The sequence below is a fragment of the Brachypodium distachyon genome, chromosome 4 (assembly GCF_000005505.3).
Source record: "Brachypodium distachyon strain Bd21 chromosome 4, Brachypodium_distachyon_v3.0, whole genome shotgun sequence".
NCBI classification, from domain to species: domain Eukaryota; kingdom Viridiplantae; phylum Streptophyta; class Magnoliopsida; order Poales; family Poaceae; genus Brachypodium; species Brachypodium distachyon.
Window position 1 is genome coordinate 17,366,578 of NC_016134.3, and position 18,802 is coordinate 17,385,379.

Genomic DNA, 18,802 nt, shown 5'->3' on the forward strand with positions numbered 1-18,802 from the left:
GTTCGAATTTTCCAAAAGCAAACAAGTTCTCCCTCCAATTGTCAAAAAAAAACTTAAAAAAGGTTGTCCCTTAAAATCCTGAAAATATGGTTATTTATCTCAGGTGGAATTATATTATGGAGATTCTACTTATAGCATCTAACATGGATTTCACTTGCATCTCCATTTTCTGGTCCTTTCTAGACCTCGACGAGCATTAGAGCAAACCGAAACAAAAATTGTTTTCTAGTTGGAACTATTACCCGGATTCTCATCCCTATTTATCATTCTCTGTATGTTTTGGTGAACAGAAGAGTTTGCTAAAACAAAATTTATCATTCATGTTTGACTCAAACGCTTTTTATATCTGCCTAATATATAATGCAACGAACAACCAAAATGGATTAGGCAAAACTTTGTTGGCTAAAGTGTTAAACACAAAATCACGATGGACGCATGTGGCAAAGGTGACCGGGCCAGTCATGGCACGGCGGTATGGTGGCCTAAGCGGGAATTTAGCGCCGCTTACTATGTCGATTTAGTACATGTGGAGGAGCACCCGTTAAGCATGTCATGTGGAGTAGGCGAGATTGTTGAACCGGTTAACAAATCTTAGTGCCATTGTTGTGATTGCTTGTTCTCGTATGATCAATGTGCGTCTCCAACAATAACATTTATGGGTTTGTCTTTCGTCTATTACAAAGAACCTTGAGTATGTTTTATAAAACCACACCTTTTGTGTTTAGATTTCATATATTCACGGTTATCGTCAAAGGAAACATGCCAGGCAGGTCAGGTCCAAATCTGATGTGTCCAAGAAAACGGCCAGCTGGGGCACATGTCATCTAACATGTGGGTCACGACTATCAAAAACCTTATCAAAAGGCTTAATCTAGCAGATTTGGGTTCACTGAGAATGTCCGTCCGAAGAATAGTTGTTCTATGAGACAATTAGCGATAGCTGTGGTTCTATAAAATTGTAAACACAAAAGATGCGGCATTCTAAAATTTACTCAATATCTTTATACGATGCTCTACGAGCCGTACTCTATTTCAAGAAATGGAACTTCTTCAACCAGAGCATTGCTCTCATTTGAACAAGTTTTTATTTTAGAATTTTATATCTTCACGCTACCTACTGAGTTGTGAACATGAAAGTACACGCAAACCATTTTCCTGTATATATTGCTGTACCGTGGGGGAAGCAGGAGAGAGGCTGATCCGTATAAACCTTTTTTTTTTCTGGACATAGCGGCATTTGAAGTAGTGTTGAAAGTTGAAACCTGAGATGCACGTAGAGATACGAGAAGAAGAATAAGACGAGGATTTGGGCATCAGAACTTCGATTCATAACGTGCTTAATTTACGGTTCGCAGATTAGCCCACGTACTACCTACATCCGTCAGCCAACTCCGGAGGCGTCTTTTTGAATATCCGCCTTCCCCTGTTCCGGAGTGTGTTGTACTCCAGTTTGATTCATCAGCCTTCTCCTAGCATGACGTCAAGTGTAAGTCGAAAAAATATAAAAAAAATAGGTGTTAGGTCCCGCTGGCGTACGTGCTTTGCCAAGAAAATGACAGCGACATCACCATGCAGGTCATTCATCTACAGTCAGATAAAACATACCAACAAGAGAGAAAGAAAGGATGTAAAGGGACATGGATCAAGATGGAAGTGGTCGGTAGGATCATATCATGGTAGGTGGCAGCAAGAGCAAGCGCTTTACGACGTGAATGAAAATGCAAGATCAGCTGCTTTAGAGTTTGCGTTATCTTCACCTCAGTTTCTACCCAGAATGATCGGGCCGGCCAGGCAACATGATTGTGAAGTTCAGGGCAAAGAGATTCCCCCTTTGTGAAACGAAGTCAAATAGCTTCACAGGGTCTACCTGATCTAGCTACTACCGATAGCTGACTCATGTTTGTTCAGGGATATTATTCAGCTGTAACCACCTCATTAACAAATCTTGGTGTCGTTGCTGTGATTACTCGAGACAATAACACTACCCTTATGAATAATAGCATGTTGGGCCTCTGACATATCAGGCGAGGCAGCTTGATTGTAAAGTTCCCTTTTTTGACATCATTTGATTGTAATGTTATGGCGAAGGTATTCCCCGTCTGGCAAAAACAAAGTCAAATAGTTTCAAATTCCAGCGTGCCCAATACAGAGTACCAACCAATGTGGACCAAAAACCAAACGCACCCGGAGAAAGATGGAGATAGGAAAACTCACAGGGTACACCGGATCAACCTACTGATGGCTGACCCATGCTTGTTCAGGGATACTGTTCAGACTGTACGCGCCACCCACAAATATGAATGGTCGTGCGTGAGCAAAGATGTTTGTCTCCTGGGTCCTGACGTGACATGCCACCCATCCACCTACCCCCGTTTCGCCTCGATTCCCTATTTCCCCATACATGAGCAAACGGTCGAACACTTGCCGTGCACCAACAACAGCACAGAGCCATGGAGCTCCTCGACGGACTCGACGTCCCCCTCCTCCCGGCTCTCCTCTCCGCATTGGCCATTTCCCTGACCATATGCTACGTCCTCTTCTTCTCCCGCGCCGGCAAAGGGCTTCCACCGGGGCCTCGGGGCTGGCCGGTGCTGGGGAACCTCCCGCAGCTGGGCGGCAAGACGCACCAGACCTTGCACGAGATGTCGAAACTCTACGGCCCCGTGCTCCGGCTCCGGTTCGGGAGCTCCGTGGTGGTGGTGGCCGGATCCGCGGGCGCCGCGGAGCAGTTCCTGCGAACCAACGACGCCAAGTTCTCCAACCGGCCCCCAAATTCCGGCGGCGAGCACATGGCGTACAACTACCAGGACGTCGTCTTCGGGCCCTACGGCCCGCGGTGGCGCGCCATGCGGAAAGTCTGCGCCGTCAACCTCTTCTCCGCCCGCGCCCTCGACGACCTCCGCGGGTTCCGCGAGCGGGAGGCATCCCTCATGGTGAAATCGCTTGCCGATGCTGCCGCCGCGAGCGGCGCCGGTCCCGTGGTGGCGCTGGGGAAGGCGGCGAACGTGTGCACGACGAACGCGCTGTCGCGGGCTGCGGTGGGGCGAAGGGTGTTTGCGGCGGCAGGTGGCGAAGGAGCGAGGGAGTTCAAGGAGATCGTGCTGGAGGTGATGGAGGTGGGCGGGGTGCTCAATGTCGGGGACTTCGTGCCGGCGCTCCGGTGGCTCGACCCGCAAGGGGTGGTGGCAAGGATGAAGAAGCTGCACCGCCGGTTTGACGACATGATGAACGGGATCATCGCCGAGAGGGAGGGCGGGTGCGGTATGGCGCCCGGAGAGGATGGGAAGGAGAAGGACCTGCTGGGGTTGCTGCTCGGGATGATGCAGGAGGAGAAGTCGCTCACCGGCGGCGAGGAGGATGACAAGATCACGCACACCGACATCAAGGCCCTCGTCCTGGTATGTTTTCGCTTTCCACACGTCGCTGTCGCTCTAGCTATATGTAGCTACATGTAGGTACCTGCTTAATTTGTCGATTCCTCCCGGACGAACTTTTTTTATGCTAACAAGTGTCGTCGTTCCAAAATTTGTATTGACTTAATTTAATATAAAATGAACGATATTTTTTATGAATTGGATGGAGTATACATACCACAATTTTACATTAAGCTGAAATATGTATCTAGGATTCTTACATTTTAATTTGACAATTCCTCTCAAAATAACCGGAATAACACCAACTGATGCCTCTTTCGTGCAATGACTTAATGACATTTGTACTAATTTCTTAGATCTCCTTTTACTTTTTATCTGGTCCGTTTTTTTAGGGAAATAATATGGACAAGATTGAATGTTTTACAAAAAAATTCAGTGAGCAAAAGTTTTGACTTGATATGTTGTCTTTAAACATAGATCAAGTAACATGCAAATAATATGTGAAATCTTTATAACTTCTCCCGGTGGATTTTAGAAAAGCATATTGCACTTGGGACCCATCTTTTGTGATACTGCAGCCGGGACGGACCTAGGAATTCGACATGAAGGGGACGGGTTGGGATTAGGGGGCGAAATTAGAGACTTCACATAGTTTTAAGTGATTTCTAATGAGCTAATTAGTAAGACGGAGGGGGTAACATCAATTTTTAATATAAATTATGAAAGTCAGGACTTGAACTTGAGACATTCGGCTCTGATACCATGAAGAGCTTCATGCGCTAGCCAACGCAACCAAAATACTGATCTTATGGTAAGGGCTAGACAATGCACTTGTATACCAGAGGGGCGATGGGAGAAAGAGAGACCGAGAGGAGGGAGGGAGCCACGGGATGGCAATTGGCAGGAAGGAGGGTGCGAATGGAATCCCACGTGTGTGGGTCACGCGTAATGTACTTTCCCACATTTTTTTGAGAAAACACAGTACAGACGCAAGCAATCACACACACACATATGCACGTACACTCACCCCTAAGAACGCACGCACGCACACCCTACCCTTATGAGCATCTCCGAGAGACTGTGCCGCCGGCAGATCATCTTGAAATTGACGAAGTCACCACAGGCATAGATCCACATGCGACTATGCACGGACCAGATATCAGGTGCGGTGATCACCATGTGCACAAAATCCGGGTCCAGAGTCTAAGGCCTTATTGGTTAAGTTTAAATGTGAATTTTGACTTTTCGTTTATAAGTCACAAAAACATATATTTAGTTGTTTTTTATTTGGACTTTTTGCTTATACTGTCATCTAACAGTATCAATTCAAAAACCAAAACTCAAAGGCAAGTAATTCCGTGGCTTATAATTCAAAAATCAAAAGTCGCGTTTAAGGCTAATCAAACTGGGCCTAAGAGTCTGTCGTAGATATCATCTGTCTGTTACTTAGTCAATTACCATTTGCACATCGTTGCCGTGAAGCTTTTTCCAGCCGATCGTTGATGACAGGGCTCTTTGTTGCATAGCGATGATTTGCCGATTTGGCAAAGACACGGTCGGCGGTTCCATATTGGAGTTGTGAACCAACAATGTCAATTGTTCCTGCTGTCATCTTTAGTCATAAATGTTCAGTCCTTAATTTATACCCCTATGTTATCTCTTGCATATGGCTGTACGTGTTCAACATTTTCAGCTATAAAATGTCGTTTTGAAGTACACGCTAATATCAAAATTCCACAAGGTGTTATATTGAGCTTGTTCAAAATTTGTGTCTCGATGTGTACAAAAAAATGTTTGTGTCTTGAAATTTGAAGTCAAATAAAAAATTATTTTGTTTTTCATCACAGATTAGATGAACCAAAGTTTTGTAACATCTGTGGCATTTGGACGGGAACCGTAATTTATCTCCAATAAAATTTTAAAACTCTCTAAACATGCAAGAATTTATCTGCAATTGCTATATTATCTCTGCAGAACCTATTCGTGGCGGGTACGGAGACGACCTCAACCATAGTGGAGTGGGCGGTGGCGGAGCTGATCCGGCACCCAGACCTCCTTCAGCAGGCCCAGGAAGAGTTGGACGCCGTCGTGGGCCGGGCCAGGGTCGTCTCGGAAGCCGATCTGCCGCGCCTCCCCTTCTTCACCGCCGTCATCAAGGAGACCTTCCGCCTGCACCCATCCACGCCACTCTCGCTCCCGCGGATGGCCTCCGAGGAGTGCTTCGTCGCCGGCTACCGCATCCCCAAGGGCACGGAGCTTCTCGTCAACATCTGGGGTATCGCCCGCGACCCGGCCCTGTGGCCCGACCCGCTCGAGTTCCGGCCCTCCCGGTTCCTCGCTGGAGGGTCACATGCTGATGTGGACCTCAAGGGTGCTGATTTCGGGCTGATCCCGTTTGGGGCTGGCCGGAGGATCTGTGCCGGGCTCAGCTGGGGGCTGCGAATGGTGACGATTACGGCGGCGACTCTGGTGCACGCGTTCGATTGGGAGCTGCCGGCGGGGCAGACGCCGGATAAGCTGAACATGGAGGAGGCGTTCTCTCTGCTGCTGCAGCGGGCCATGCCGTTGATGGTCCACCCCGTGCGAAGGCTGCTCCCATCGGCATATGAGATTGTGTAGAAGTGAAATATGAAGAGGTTTATACGGTCCGGGTACCAAATAAATTTGGGATGAAACATTAATTGTTGACGTGTGTGTATTTGTTTGTTAACATTCATCCTTGTGTATTGATCCGAAATATGTTGATCAATCGTTGTAATTAATTGATGACCGGTATGCTTGAAAGATCAGACGTATTTGTGTTCTGAATGTTCTTTGACCGAGGTTGCTTGCTTAGTCAACTAAATCACATTCTTTTACCCGTGCCAAATCAAACAAGGAACACATTTCTATCTTTCCAGAAGAAACAAAACGTAGGGAAAAAAACAAATGTACGCCGGCGAGGAATGGAGCGGCGGACGCGGCAAAAGAGCTAGCTCCCACGCCCTCCCCTCCTTGCATACTTGGTATCCTCCACGACAAATCGTCCAGCTCCTTGAAAACGACGAGCATGCCCCTCCATCTCCATGGCGTCCTTACCTAAGAGCCAGACTAGTAACGTTAATACCAAGTCCCCAGACGACCGACCATGCACTGGCGGCCTGACTATATACACGGGCCTCATGCGAGAGGAGATCAGCAGTGATCAATTAATCAACTGTAGCCGTCCGGATCGAACTACCGATAGCTAGCTGCGGCGATGGCGTCCTCCAAGATCACGTTCCCGTCCGTTGTCCTGGCGCTTCGGCTGCTGGCCCTCGCCCTCCTGGCCGGATCCATCGCCCTCATCGTCACCAACAAGGTCAGCGTCGACCTTGTGGATGTCGAGATTTTCAGCCTCAGCTTCAAGGACATCTACGCGTACAGGTGAGTGACCTACGTACGAATACGATACGAGCCGTGAAAATTTGGTGATAATAAGCTACTAGCAAACGTGAATATATTGTTCGTTGCGATGCCGTAACGGAACCTAAGCCATTTATGGCGGGTATGCAGTGAAATTTCGGGGTACGATTGTAAAAATAGAGCAAGGTTTCAATAGAACTTTAAGACTAAATTATTCGGAAAAAAATATTTAAGACTAAATTGATATGTTGGAAATATAGGGAAACATATGGTTTTGGAGTTATTTTTGTTGTTGCGGAATTTGGTTTTAGAGTTGCAAGAATGACCCAAAGTGAACAAGCATCAGCACACGAAAACACAAATGAGGGCGTGCCTTGTAATCACGCCATGATAAAATCGCCTAATCAATGTAACTGGGTTTCTGCTGAACACACCACTCGTGTAAGTGTGACATTCTTTATGGATGTAAACAGGGTTTTGCGAAAATTCCACTTCTAGTTCAATTCTCAAATCTTTTATTCAAATTTCAAACAGACCCACTTCTAATTTAATTCTCAAATCCTATACTGAATTTTTTGCTTAAAATTTGAATTAGAAATGAACCTTTCGTGGGACCACGTTTGCATCCCTAATCAATATATGAAGCCGAGACTATATGATTCCACCATTCCATAAAGTGGTGGTTCTCGGCGGAGCCCATTTAATTCTTCTTGATTCTAGGTTCATTTGCTTAAATACACTTTGGTAGACCGTCTTAGTTGGGTAATCATATCCTATCATTGTTAACTCAAATTCAGCTAAACTCATAGTGACCTCATATTCATTGGGCATGTACAAAACGTTGTTTATAATATACTAGCTTTGTTCTAAAGTTTGACTAAGTTTCTAAAAAATGTACTAACATATATAACATCAAATAAGTATACGACCAAGACATATATTATGAAGACGAATTTAATAAACTAATTTATAGTTGATTAAATTTTAATTTTTTTTGTCTGTTTGTACTTTGTAGGTATGTCCTGGGCATCGCCGTGGTCGGATGCGCCTACACCTTGCTGCAGATACCGCTCGCGGGAGTCGCAATTGCCAAGAGGAGTAAAGTGATCGGAGGCACCGCCAACGTGGCACTGTTCCTCATCTGCGCCGATGTGGTACGGTAACACTACATACATACATTTCCTGCAGGTACAAGTGTACAACTATACGCATGGACTCATTATTCCCGGCCGGCACGCGTTAATTTCCTGCAGGTTATCTCCGTGGCGTTGGCGACGGGCGCGGGCGCCTGCTTCGGCTTGAGCTACGACGCGAAGCGCTTCTTCGACGGGCAGTACGACGAGCAGCTGGACGGCGCCACCAAGGCCCGCGCGGACTACTCCAAGCTCCTCCGCGACGTGGACAGGTTCTTCGTGCACGGCTACGCCGCCGCAGTGCTCGTGCTGCTCGCCGCCAAATCCGTGGCCGCCGTAGTACTTATCACCGTCTACGCGCTGATCAAGTGACCAACTCAGTATCGGTAAAACATGTAATAATCCTCTGTAACTAAATACTCCGATGGAAAATCAATCAATGGATTGTTAGAATGGTGTCACTAACACATTAGAAACGTGTGACGAATTCGTCAATCTCAAGGTTCTACGTTTCTTTCCATCTGCACACGTGTGTGTGTGTGAGTGTGTCGCGTCTATACCACAATTGGTGTTTCTCAGCTCCGCCATTGATAATTTGTTGGTGTGTATTTAATAATAAATTACTCGCTCATTTTCAGATGGTAAGGAGTATTTTCTAATTTGATTTTGCTAAATAGCAGGCGGCTGAGAAATAAGAAGTTGTCAGTCAATCTGTCGCGTGGTATTGTTACGCCAATTGTTCTGCCTGTTGTGATACATCGTGGGCTTTTATACCTTGCAGCCTTTTTCTTATTGGACATTGGTTCTGTTTTGTTCTTTATTTTGAACCCACGCTTCTGTTTTTACTTTTTTTTTTCGAAAAGGAGGGAAACTCTTCGGCCTTTGCATCAATCGATGCATACATCCATCATATAATTAAAGTTCAACACAATATTATCATCCAAAATTACATCTCAAGAATAAAACAAGAGACCAGGAAATCAGCCAGCCTTAAACCTAAGCCTTGGACGCCACCCAAAATGGCTGTAAAACTCCACGCTTTTGTTTACTGGATTTTCTTTCTTGGGATTTCGTGTTGATGCAATAAAAGAGGTCATGTAAGGGGGAGACATATAAGGGTGCAAACGGGATCTCGCGAAAGTACCGCTTCTAGTTCAATTCTCAAATCTCTTATTCAAATTCCAAGCAAAATTTATAGAAGATTTGAAAAATGAACTACAAGCGGAACTTTCGCGGGATCCCGTTTGCATCCCTAGAGACATACACTGTTGTTTGTAATAAAATCCGAGTAGACTGATACAAGGGGTACACTCAAAACAGTTAGAAGTTTTTGTTTAAAGTTTTGCTAACTCTAAGTTGCGTGAGAAATAGTTACAGATAAGTAAAATTAAGTTTTCAAGCCCATTCGCACACGACTGCTCCACATGTGCAAGTGAGTTTTTGGATCAATTTCCTACTTCCTCATATGGATGTGTTATTGAAATTTTCAGGTAACCATCTTGATGTGCAATTTTTTTTTTGGGTTGTTGAGTTGCACATTAAGTTTCTTGTCATGTATTTTTTTTTTGTGGGTGGGTTGCACACAACATTTCTTGATGTGCAATTTAGTTCTTTTGAATGAGTTGCACGTAAATATTTTTGATGTACAATTGAGTTTTTGTGACTGAGATTTAAATTTTTTATTATTTCTCAGGCAATTGACCTCCAGACACGTGCTTAAATTAAAGACAATACTTCTGTACAGGATGCTTGCATGTGGCATGCTTAAACTAGGGTGTTTAAAGTGAATATATCTAACAAGTTGTACATCTTTAAGATTTGCAACTACTTATTATTTATCTTTATCTTTAAATTTATATACGATACATAATTGTTTTTTCAATTTATCTTAACCAGACTATAAGAAAAATTATTATAGTAGCTGGTGCATGCATGTTCATTGCTCACATTTGCTGTGGAGGACATGTAACTTTTGTTGACTGTCAAATCTTTTGAAGTTTGAGCAAGCTTTACATCCAAAAATATCAATATTTTTAGTGTCAAAGCAAGATATTGTGAAAAAGTAATTTCACAATGAACCTAATGATCCTCATTTAGCATCGTAGATGTTGGTATTTTTATGATAAGATTGGTCAAATTTTAAAGTTTGATATAACAAAAAAATTTGTGAGTTATGTTTTGGAACGAAGAAAGTACTATCCTATATTTTAGGATTCCTACTTGTTCAATGACTACACAAGCAAAGCCCACTAAAACTAAGCCCAGTCAAGGAACGCAGGCAACGATACAAAATCAAACAGCGCCCACAGAATAGAGAGTTAAGAGAAGGATCAAGACGGATGGCTTGCATTTGTCGACTGAGAAATGCAAGCTACTACGGAGTCATGATCTATTCAGCTCTGGCCCACGAAAGACTGGCACAATGTCCTGAGCAAATCTTCGGAAGCCACTCAACGCAAGCGGGAACATACTTCATCCACATGTTGCAGCCCACTGTTAGAAGCAATCCACCTGGGCCAACCCAGACTACCCACCACATTGGCCCAGTATATTGGGCAGAAAAGTACACGAACATGGGCCAAAAAGAGGAAATACGACGACTTTAGCCTGCTTTCCACTACTCTCACTGGGCTAAATGTGCAGCCGGACGATTCGAAAGAGACGGACCAGATAGCACTAGCAGTGCGTCGAGGCGCACGGGCGCCGTTCGTCTGTATCCACTTTAGGGAGGGCCTCCTCTGTTGATGGACGTCGTTCTGATGTCAAGTGGACGTTATCAGTCGACTAAATCACATTCTTTAACTACCGGCCGTGCTGAAACAAAGATTCAGAAACTAAACAAATTTCTACCTTTCCAGCTGAACAAAGAACCGAGGAAAGAAACAAAACGTACGCCGGCGAGGAAGGGATCGGCGGACGCGCGGTAGAAGAGCTCCCGCGTACGCTCTCGTCCTTGCACTTCGGTATCCCCACGATATACATTATGGTCCAGCTCCTTCCTTGCATGGAACGACGACCATGCTCCTAGCTAGCTTGGCGACCGTACCAAGTAAAAATCTTTCGTCAGTCCCAAGTCCCCAGCTGACCAATCCATGCGCGAGCCTTGCCACGCGGCGCTCACACGGTTTCCCTTGCTATATAAACGTATGGGTCTCCCTGCTGCTTGAGGCCAAGAGCAGTGGTCAATCAATCAATCCATCGATTATCCATAATCCATCGTCAGCATATATATACCGTGCATCTATCTGTCAGTCGGCGTGCTGCGCTGCGACGATCGATGGCGTCCTCCTCCAAGATCGCATTCCCGTCCGTCGTCCTGGCGCTTCGGCTCCTGGTCCTCGCCGTCCTGGCCGGATCCATCGTCCTCATCGTCACTAAGAAGGTCAACGTCACCTTCCCGTCCGGCGATACCTTCAGTTTCAGCTTCGAGGACGTCTACTCGTACAAGTGAGTGAGCTGCCGTACGTGTAATTTTGGTGATAAGGTTGCTAAAGGTGCAAAAATGTGACCTAAGGGGTATCCTCTCATCCTAATCAATTAGTTTAATCAAATGAACTAAATTTTTTAAAATCATGTCACTTTTGGAAAAACTAGTTCATTTGTGCTAACCAACCGCCATTCCCCCGTCACCCGCATGTGCAAACAGAATCGCAAACTTAGTACTGTACGTGCATTTTCTTTTTTTGGGCGTGTTGTAGGTATCTTCTGGGCATCGCCGTGGTTGGATGCGCCTACACTTTGCTGCAGATACCGCTCGCGGGAGTCACAATCGCCAAGAGGAGCAAAGTGATCGGAGGCACCACGAACGTGGCATTGTTCCTCATATGCGCCGATGTGGTACGTACGTTTGCTGGCTACGGAACAGTTGTAACCATTCCCGGCGGGTCATTGACATTCTGGCGTGTGAATATATTTCCTCCAGGTTTTCGTTCTAGCGTTCGCGACGGCCGCGGGCGCTGGCTTCGGCTTGAGCTACGACGTGAAGCGCTCCATGGACGAAGACTACAACGGGCTGAACGCGAGGGACCGCGCGGAAAACTCCGAGTACCACAGCAAAATGGACAGCTTCTTGGTGCGCGGCTACGCCGCAGCCGCGCTCGTGATTGTCGCCGCCAAATCCGTGGCCGCCGTGGTACTTATCTCCGTCTACGCGCTCGTCAAGTGATGATCATTAGTTCCCGCTGAGGCTTCATTCGTTTGACCCCTTCCCGGGCGGGGATCAACAGCGGTCGACAACGGGGTTTGCCGCTCAATTCCTCCTCGTTGCCTCCCAATCCTCTCCGATCCCTGTTTAAGTGAACAGGCCAGGATTGATAATTTCTTGGTGTACATTTAATAAGCACTCAGTTCACCAATACTCCGTCGTGTTCTGCTGCAACAGATGGGGATTTGTTTCATGCCCATAATGTTTTGCTACATGGGCCTAGCTAAAATACTTCATGTTTTTTGTGTTGTTTCTGCAGGCTAATGTTGTAAGAATATTGCATACAAACAAATAAATGTTGCAAGCGGAGTTTTCATGTTGAAAGAATCAAACCGTCCAGATTATCCATCTATCTATTTATGTTTCTATCTATCTACAACTATATTATAAAAAGTACATAACGGGTCGGCATCAATAGACAATAAATAGTCTTACCACAATGAAACCGTATATGCCAACCAAATAGATGCGGCATGGAACCCAGCGAATAATGTAGAGTTTCGGTCGATCTCGATAACTTGTTTCCAGTACGGTTTCATTTATTTGAGATTGGGAGAGAGCGATGCAAGGAGGTCTATGGTCTTCTAGGGTTGTCCACGTTAATAGAATTCTACTACAAGACTATGGCTTCTTTGAAAAAAAAACCGGAAACATTCAGGAACGTCATATCACCTTTGGTGTGGAGTTCAACGAACTGTTCCACCTCTTAAATCGCCAAAAGCTTGATATCAACCTCTTAAGGTTGTGGTCTGCCTACCAAATAAGAAAACTGCACCGAATGAAGGTCAAAAAAGTAGCCATTCTAGACCCTGCGATGTTCAACTACAGTGACATCGGTCTTGAGCCAGAAAAGGATGCCTTAAGAACCCTTACATCTAAATACTTGGTGGCATGTCTCTAGAAATATGCGGACCACGACTTTATCCTCTTCTTCCTTAATTTGGAATAAGTTCAATTTTATATATGAACCGTTTGTTTTTTCTAATTCAGTCTTTCTTATACACCCTTAGATACTAAAGTTTGTTTTTTTTGAAAACAGAGACCATTGGATCACACTACTCATTTGTTTGCCTTGGTCCGTGGTGTACTATTTCGATTCACTACTTCCGAAGAAGGGTGTTCGAGGTAGGTTCTGGAAACCCATCAAATCACTCATTAACACTGCCTGGAAAGTGGCGACCAAGGGAAAACTAACTGGTAAAGGCTATAAAGACGAGCTTCACCACAACCACAGGTTCCCTTGCCAGTAACAGCCGTCTGGCAGTATGTTCTGTGGCTACTACTGCTGTCACATCCTTATGGAGAATGTCAGCATGTTCAAGCCTGAGTGAAAGGGGTCAGTCGCGGCCCCGAATGACAATGGGACACCGACCTAAATGGGTCGTGTATAACATTCAAAGGGAGTTCGCCCATCTCATCAACAATGGGGTCATCAAGCCTAGTGGGACTTCTACGAACACGTGGAACAAGTGGTGTCGGTTCACCCACAACATTAGGACCTAGCTTGAAATGAGATACATTTGTATTCTTATATGCTTCTATGGAATTTTGACACTTTTTAATTATGCTTCTATGAAATTTTGACACTTTGTAATCTATGTCGTGAAGTGAGATACTTTTGTATTTTTTATATGCTTTAAATGTTGTGGTTTTATATACATTTGTATGGTTTAAATGATGTGATGTGATGCGGCTTTATATGTATTTTTTATGTGATGTGCTGTATATACAATCTGTGCTGTGTTATATATACAATTCTGTGTATTTCATGTGGTTTTAATTATTTTTTTAAATACCGAAAATGTATCAGTGGCAACGCGACCGTTACTGATGATATATACATCCGTAACGGTCGTGTCGGCCCGCCCGCCACTGATGTATATATACACCGTTGCTGATGTTGTTTTTCGACCGTTACTGATAAGCCTTTCTGCAGTAGTGGAAGGTTAGAGTTGTATACCTTCCATGCATATGGGTTCAAGCCAGCCTTGATCTTAAAGAGGAGACGCGCATGGAAAATATTGCCAATCAACTGTCAACAATGAGGCGGGGGAAGGCTTTCTTCCCTTTCAGACGACAAGTTGCACCGGTAGGTTGGCGTCTGCGGCCGTGGAAAGGTCCTCTCCCTTGCCGTCGAATCTCACTGCCATTGACCTTGGTGGATGTGGCATGGACTATTGTTTAGTGACAACGGCCACGGGTGGCTTCGCCGATCACCACTGCGATCCGGCGGGTGGAGTCTGTTGGTGCCCTGTCGCCGGAGTGGCCGGTGCAACGGACGTGATAGGAGTCTTGATTCGGCCTGTGCATGTGTGCAATAGGCTCGCAAGGGGAGCGGTGTCCAGGGTGGCCGGTGTTGCGGTATAATGGGGGAGGAGCGTTCGTAATCATGTCCCGAGGATGTAGGCTCAGGCCGAACCTCGTTACCAAATATCGTGTCTTGGTATCATCTTTGATCGTGCATGCGTCAAATTTCGTAAAAATTCTTGATTTTTTTGCGAGGATTCCCGTGGTTTAAGCAAACCTTCATGGATCGTAATTGGCGACGTGAGATCCACACAGGTTTCCATGACCATCACATCACGACTTTTATGGTGATTTTGTGGCTTTTGTGACAGTCTTGGACTGACAAAGATCGACTTTTATAAGGTTAGCACCTCGATATCGCAATTTTGGGCTTAGTGATACGGATGTTTAAAGTGATTAGTTTCAGGTGAACTCGGGATTAACAAAACCAATAAAGAAATCATAACTTCACATATCTTACAAATACAACTTTTGTGCACACTTTCCATGTCATTTCCACCGTAAGGAGTAGATCAAATGCTTTGTTAGGAAAGCAAAGTTGCTTAATCTCCATCACACAGAAAAATAAGAGTCCAGAACAATATTGCCCCAACCTAATTACTTGGCGAGCGAGATCGAGATCATGATGATGACCACCATGCAAACGGTGGCTACCAAGAGAAACAAGCACGAGATTTGGACCGACTCGTAGAATCTCATGTAGTCCAAATCGAACATTTTGATCCGCCCCTGGTTTTCCACGGTGAAGCCCAGCGCTGCCACTGCTCTTGTGGCGACCAGCGCAGAACATGCCTTGAATCAAGTCAAGATTTGGAGGGGGAAAAACAATGGAAGGGTGAGAGGTAGTCGTGATTAATTTGACAGTTTGACAATTGCTTGCGGACAGCGATCCTATTTATAAAATTCATTTACTTAAACTTCAGTCAATTGTTGCTTCATCTAAATATCTAAACTAAAAAAGTTTACACACTTAAATTCTGAATTTAAGAATTTAAGACTTAGTGACTTAATTTCAAACAACTGAGAATTAGCAAAAAGCTTAAGACAAATGTGTTTCTTTTGCTAACTCTTGGTTGTCAGAAATGTCACACAAAATTGCACATTGTTTACGGTTACACTGAGAATGCATATATATTAATAGAGGGCAACTTTAGCAACATTATATAACTGCAATGAGGTGTATATGAGAGAACCTGAACAAATGAAAAATCACATTTTCCAAGTACTGAAAAAATATGCGCAAGTATATATGGATGTCTACTATGTGCACACAAATAAATTTTCATTGAGTAAGATGTTGATTTGTGTGCTACGCAAAAGAAAAAAAGTGTGAATCCATGATCCATAGAGGTGCACCGATTTGCTATTAAAAATACACAAATTTGTTTTCCTTTACCCCACATGTTAATAATTTCCTTCATCTATGTGTAGAATTATTCTAAACTTTAAACCATGATTTTTGCTTATTAACGGAAAATGTACTCACGACGTCGGCAGAAATGAGGAAGACTGTGCCACGCAGGCTGCCTCCGATCATCCTCTTCCTCCGGACGACGTTGAACGCCACGAACGCCATGGCCAGCAGGCAGGGCGCATGTCCAACGCCGGCCACCCACGAGACGTGCTTGGCCATGCGCACGTGCTGGTCCAGGGAATTGAGGGACGTCCTGCCCATTTGCACGAATGCCGGGAGGCCTGCGAGCGCCACTGACACGAAGCGGCGGGAAGCTGTGCAGAGGAGGCCCACAAGGGAATGGCTCATGCCGAGCTCATGAACGACTTAAAACACAAAGGCGACCGTGTGAGTGAAGAATCGCTCTGCCCGATCGTAAGGAGTGAAGCAAAACGCCAGAACCGAGTCGGAGGCGGCCGGAGGGGGCAAAGTGCAAATTTGCCAAAACTGACAGGTGGGGATGACTTTAACCGTTGTTGTGTTAGCTTAAGACCAAATGACACCGTGTGGGACCCACATAACAGAAAACGAGAGCTGGTGGGACCCCCTTACTTGCCAAGTTGGCTTGGTCTTATCTGCTCGTGCGCGAAACCTCGACAACCAGTCCACGCGCCGCCACCGCCGCTCATCGCCTCAGCTCAGCTTGATGAATGCCGTCGCCGCTAGCCAAGGAACCCTTCGCCGCCCACCAAGCTCTTTGTCGCACCCGTTCCCAGCCTCCGCCCGCCCTTGCCAGTCCGTTCGTCCGCCGACGAAGCTGCTTGCACGCGCCCCATTCTGTGCGGCGAGGAGGTACCCCGAGTCCCCGACGACCGACGAGACCTGACATCCGTGAATCCGACTCCGCCTGCCGGAGGTAACCCTTGTTTCCATTCCCTCTTCCGTTTGCCTCCCCTTATTCTCCTCAATTTCGGATTTAGGTTTAGAATTTCCCCCACATCTACAGTGCACATGAACCCTAGTGTTGTACCAGTGGCCCACGGGGTCCCACTGATACGGGACGCGTGGGTCGCCAGTAACGAAGCCCCGTCAGGAAAGCTTCCCGGGAAGCGATGAGTCCGGGAAGCCTGCCTCAAGGAAACGGCCCTTGGTGAAGGTGAAGCTAAGGGCCGGCATATAAGAAGCCTCGGGAAGCCCGGTCCCGAGAAGCTGAAGAAACGCCTCCCGGCAGCTAGCCGGGTGCGCTAGCTGGGAAGGGCCACCCCGGCAACCCACGCACGGGCATGCAGGCAGGGCCCGCAGAACAATGAAGACAGGACAAGACGGCGGGCGCAATGCATTTAATGCACCGACAGGAGTCCTATCTGCAGGCCTAGCCTTGCTTAGCAAGACTAGGGAGCCTACCCTACGAACCAATTTTTCTACCGTGTACAGTGGAACGGGCGCTGCATGGCGTCCAGCATGGATGAGCAGAAATGTATTTCATGTGGGTGTGACACGCGTCTAGGAAACGTGTCACACTGCATGCACTGGCACCTGTGGCATCCCCTTGTCTATAAAAGGAGGACCGAAATGTCACCGGTCAAGCGGTTCCGATCAGTCTTAGTTTGAGCCCTAGTTAGAGCCATCGCCAAGTAGCTCCCCGGGAACTCCCGGGACACCTTGTGAGCAACATATACAACCTTGAATACAACAGCAAGCAGGACGTAGGATGTTACACCTCCGAGTGGCCCGAACCTAGGTAAATTCACGTGTCCACACTTCGTGTCTATTGCCACGCCGGTGATCGCCGGAGCGATCACCTCGCCCTCCACCGAACCAAAAAAGGGGGTGCTCGGCATCCCTGGTGCCGGAGACCCGTGCTCCGACATCTGACGCGCCAGGTAGGGGGACGTGCAGAGAACTTTGGGTGATCGCCGGCGTCATCGTCTTCAACACCGGCTTCGTCGTCTATGACATCTTCAACGACTAGCTCGCCATGCCACCCAAGAAGGCAGGTGAGCCCCGGGTCGACTTGCGCGACACCCTCGCCATGCGCGTTGCAAGCACAAGGGGACCAGGGGTCCCCTCCACGGCAGGAGCAGTCGCAACTGCCCCCTCCGCCTCCTCGGCCGTCGGCGGACAACCGGCTGAGGGGGCCTGCGGCGCCCAGCGCCGGAGCCATCCGCGAGAGGGACCACAACGTCCCGCGCGCCAGCCAGTGAGTCCACTCGCGGGCTGAAGATGCGCAGTGACAGCTGCGCCACGACCACGGCGCGTCGCGTGCGACGCCAGCGGAGTCTCGCCCCACACATCTGAGGGCACCGGGTGACAGCAGCAGTGTGGGTACTGAGCTCAAGGTGAGTTTATTTTATTTTGATCCAAGAATTGATTTCATATTCCAGCTGGATTTTTGTATGCGAATGATTTCTCATGTATTGTTGTCGTTGTATGAAGTATAATGCCGACTATTTTGATCCGGACTGGCTTATTGAGCATGAGTTTGATGATGAGGTTGTAGCCCCTGCGAGGCCGGCGGAGGATCAGGGCTTAAACAGGGGAGCTGTTTTGGCGCAGCAGAATAGGTTGCTTGCTTCAATGGTGGACGAAGAAAAGTGCAAGAACAAAGAGTTGTATGATGCGCTCATAAATCGAGAAATTGAGCTGGCTTTCCAAGACCAGGTGATAGAGGAGTTAGAAAGCAAGAATGTTGAAGCATCCAAGACCAGGTGATAGAGGAGTTAGAAAGCAAGAATGTTGAAGCAGAGAAGCAGAAAGAAGCCTTGACGTGTCAACTGATAGAAGGCAAGAAGAGGATTGATGATGTTAAAATGTTTGCAGTGGCATGCTTCAATGTTGCCCTAACTCTGGGTGCTGTGTTGTTTTGCCTCTTCAAGAAGATGTAGCTGAGTGGTTCCTGTCCCTATGATGTTGGGGCTTAATGTGTGGTCCTTGAACCTGTTGTAATGTGTGGTCCTGTCCCTGTCTGAGAGCACTTTTTACTTTGTTTGGACGTGTGTTTTGTATG

The 18,802-nt window shown here is 46.5% G+C and overlaps 3 protein-coding genes across 3 annotated transcripts; all 3 read left to right on the forward strand.

The window, feature by feature from the left end:
* Window positions 1-2,398: 2,398 nt before the first annotated feature.
* Window positions 2,399-6,182, forward strand: LOC100844617 (flavonoid 3'-monooxygenase CYP75B4). Its single transcript, XM_003577427.4, has 2 exons — window positions 2,399-3,398; window positions 5,349-6,182. Exons 1-2 carry the CDS (start codon window positions 2,451-2,453, stop codon window positions 5,991-5,993), a joined length of 1,593 nt encoding a protein of 530 aa, XP_003577475.1. The 5' UTR covers window positions 2,399-2,450; the 3' UTR covers window positions 5,994-6,182.
* Window positions 6,183-6,520: 338 nt separating this feature from the next.
* LOC112268825 (CASP-like protein 4D1) lies at window positions 6,521-8,528 on the forward strand. The gene is made up of 3 exons (XM_024454996.1): window positions 6,521-6,779; window positions 7,774-7,912; window positions 8,012-8,528. The coding sequence occupies exons 1-3, from the start codon at window positions 6,613-6,615 to the stop codon at window positions 8,261-8,263; spliced, it is 558 nt and encodes a 185-aa protein (XP_024310764.1). The 5' UTR covers window positions 6,521-6,612; the 3' UTR covers window positions 8,264-8,528.
* Window positions 8,529-11,079: 2,551 nt separating this feature from the next.
* Window positions 11,080-12,416, forward strand: LOC104584972 (CASP-like protein 4D1). Its single transcript, XM_010240831.2, has 3 exons — window positions 11,080-11,338; window positions 11,590-11,728; window positions 11,814-12,416. The coding sequence occupies exons 1-3, from the start codon at window positions 11,169-11,171 to the stop codon at window positions 12,054-12,056; spliced, it is 552 nt and encodes a 183-aa protein (XP_010239133.1). The 5' UTR covers window positions 11,080-11,168; the 3' UTR covers window positions 12,057-12,416.
* Window positions 12,417-18,802: the final 6,386 nt, after the last annotated feature.

Coding starts and splice junctions, on each gene's coding strand:
- LOC100844617 (XM_003577427.4), top strand. CDS start 2,451: ATGGAGCTCCTCGACGGACTCGACGTCCCCCTCCTCCCGGCTCTCCTC. Junction 3,399..5,348: donor ACATCAAGGCCCTCGTCCTG/GTATGTTTTCGC, acceptor TTATCTCTGCAG/AACCTATTCGTGGCGGGTAC.
- LOC112268825 (XM_024454996.1), top strand. CDS start 6,613: ATGGCGTCCTCCAAGATCACGTTCCCGTCCGTTGTCCTGGCGCTTCGG. Junction 6,780..7,773: donor AAGGACATCTACGCGTACAG/GTGAGTGACCTA, acceptor TGTACTTTGTAG/GTATGTCCTGGGCATCGCCG. Junction 7,913..8,011: donor TCCTCATCTGCGCCGATGTG/GTACGGTAACAC, acceptor AATTTCCTGCAG/GTTATCTCCGTGGCGTTGGC.
- LOC104584972 (XM_010240831.2), top strand. CDS start 11,169: ATGGCGTCCTCCTCCAAGATCGCATTCCCGTCCGTCGTCCTGGCGCTT. Junction 11,339..11,589: donor GAGGACGTCTACTCGTACAA/GTGAGTGAGCTG, acceptor GGCGTGTTGTAG/GTATCTTCTGGGCATCGCCG. Junction 11,729..11,813: donor TCCTCATATGCGCCGATGTG/GTACGTACGTTT, acceptor TATTTCCTCCAG/GTTTTCGTTCTAGCGTTCGC.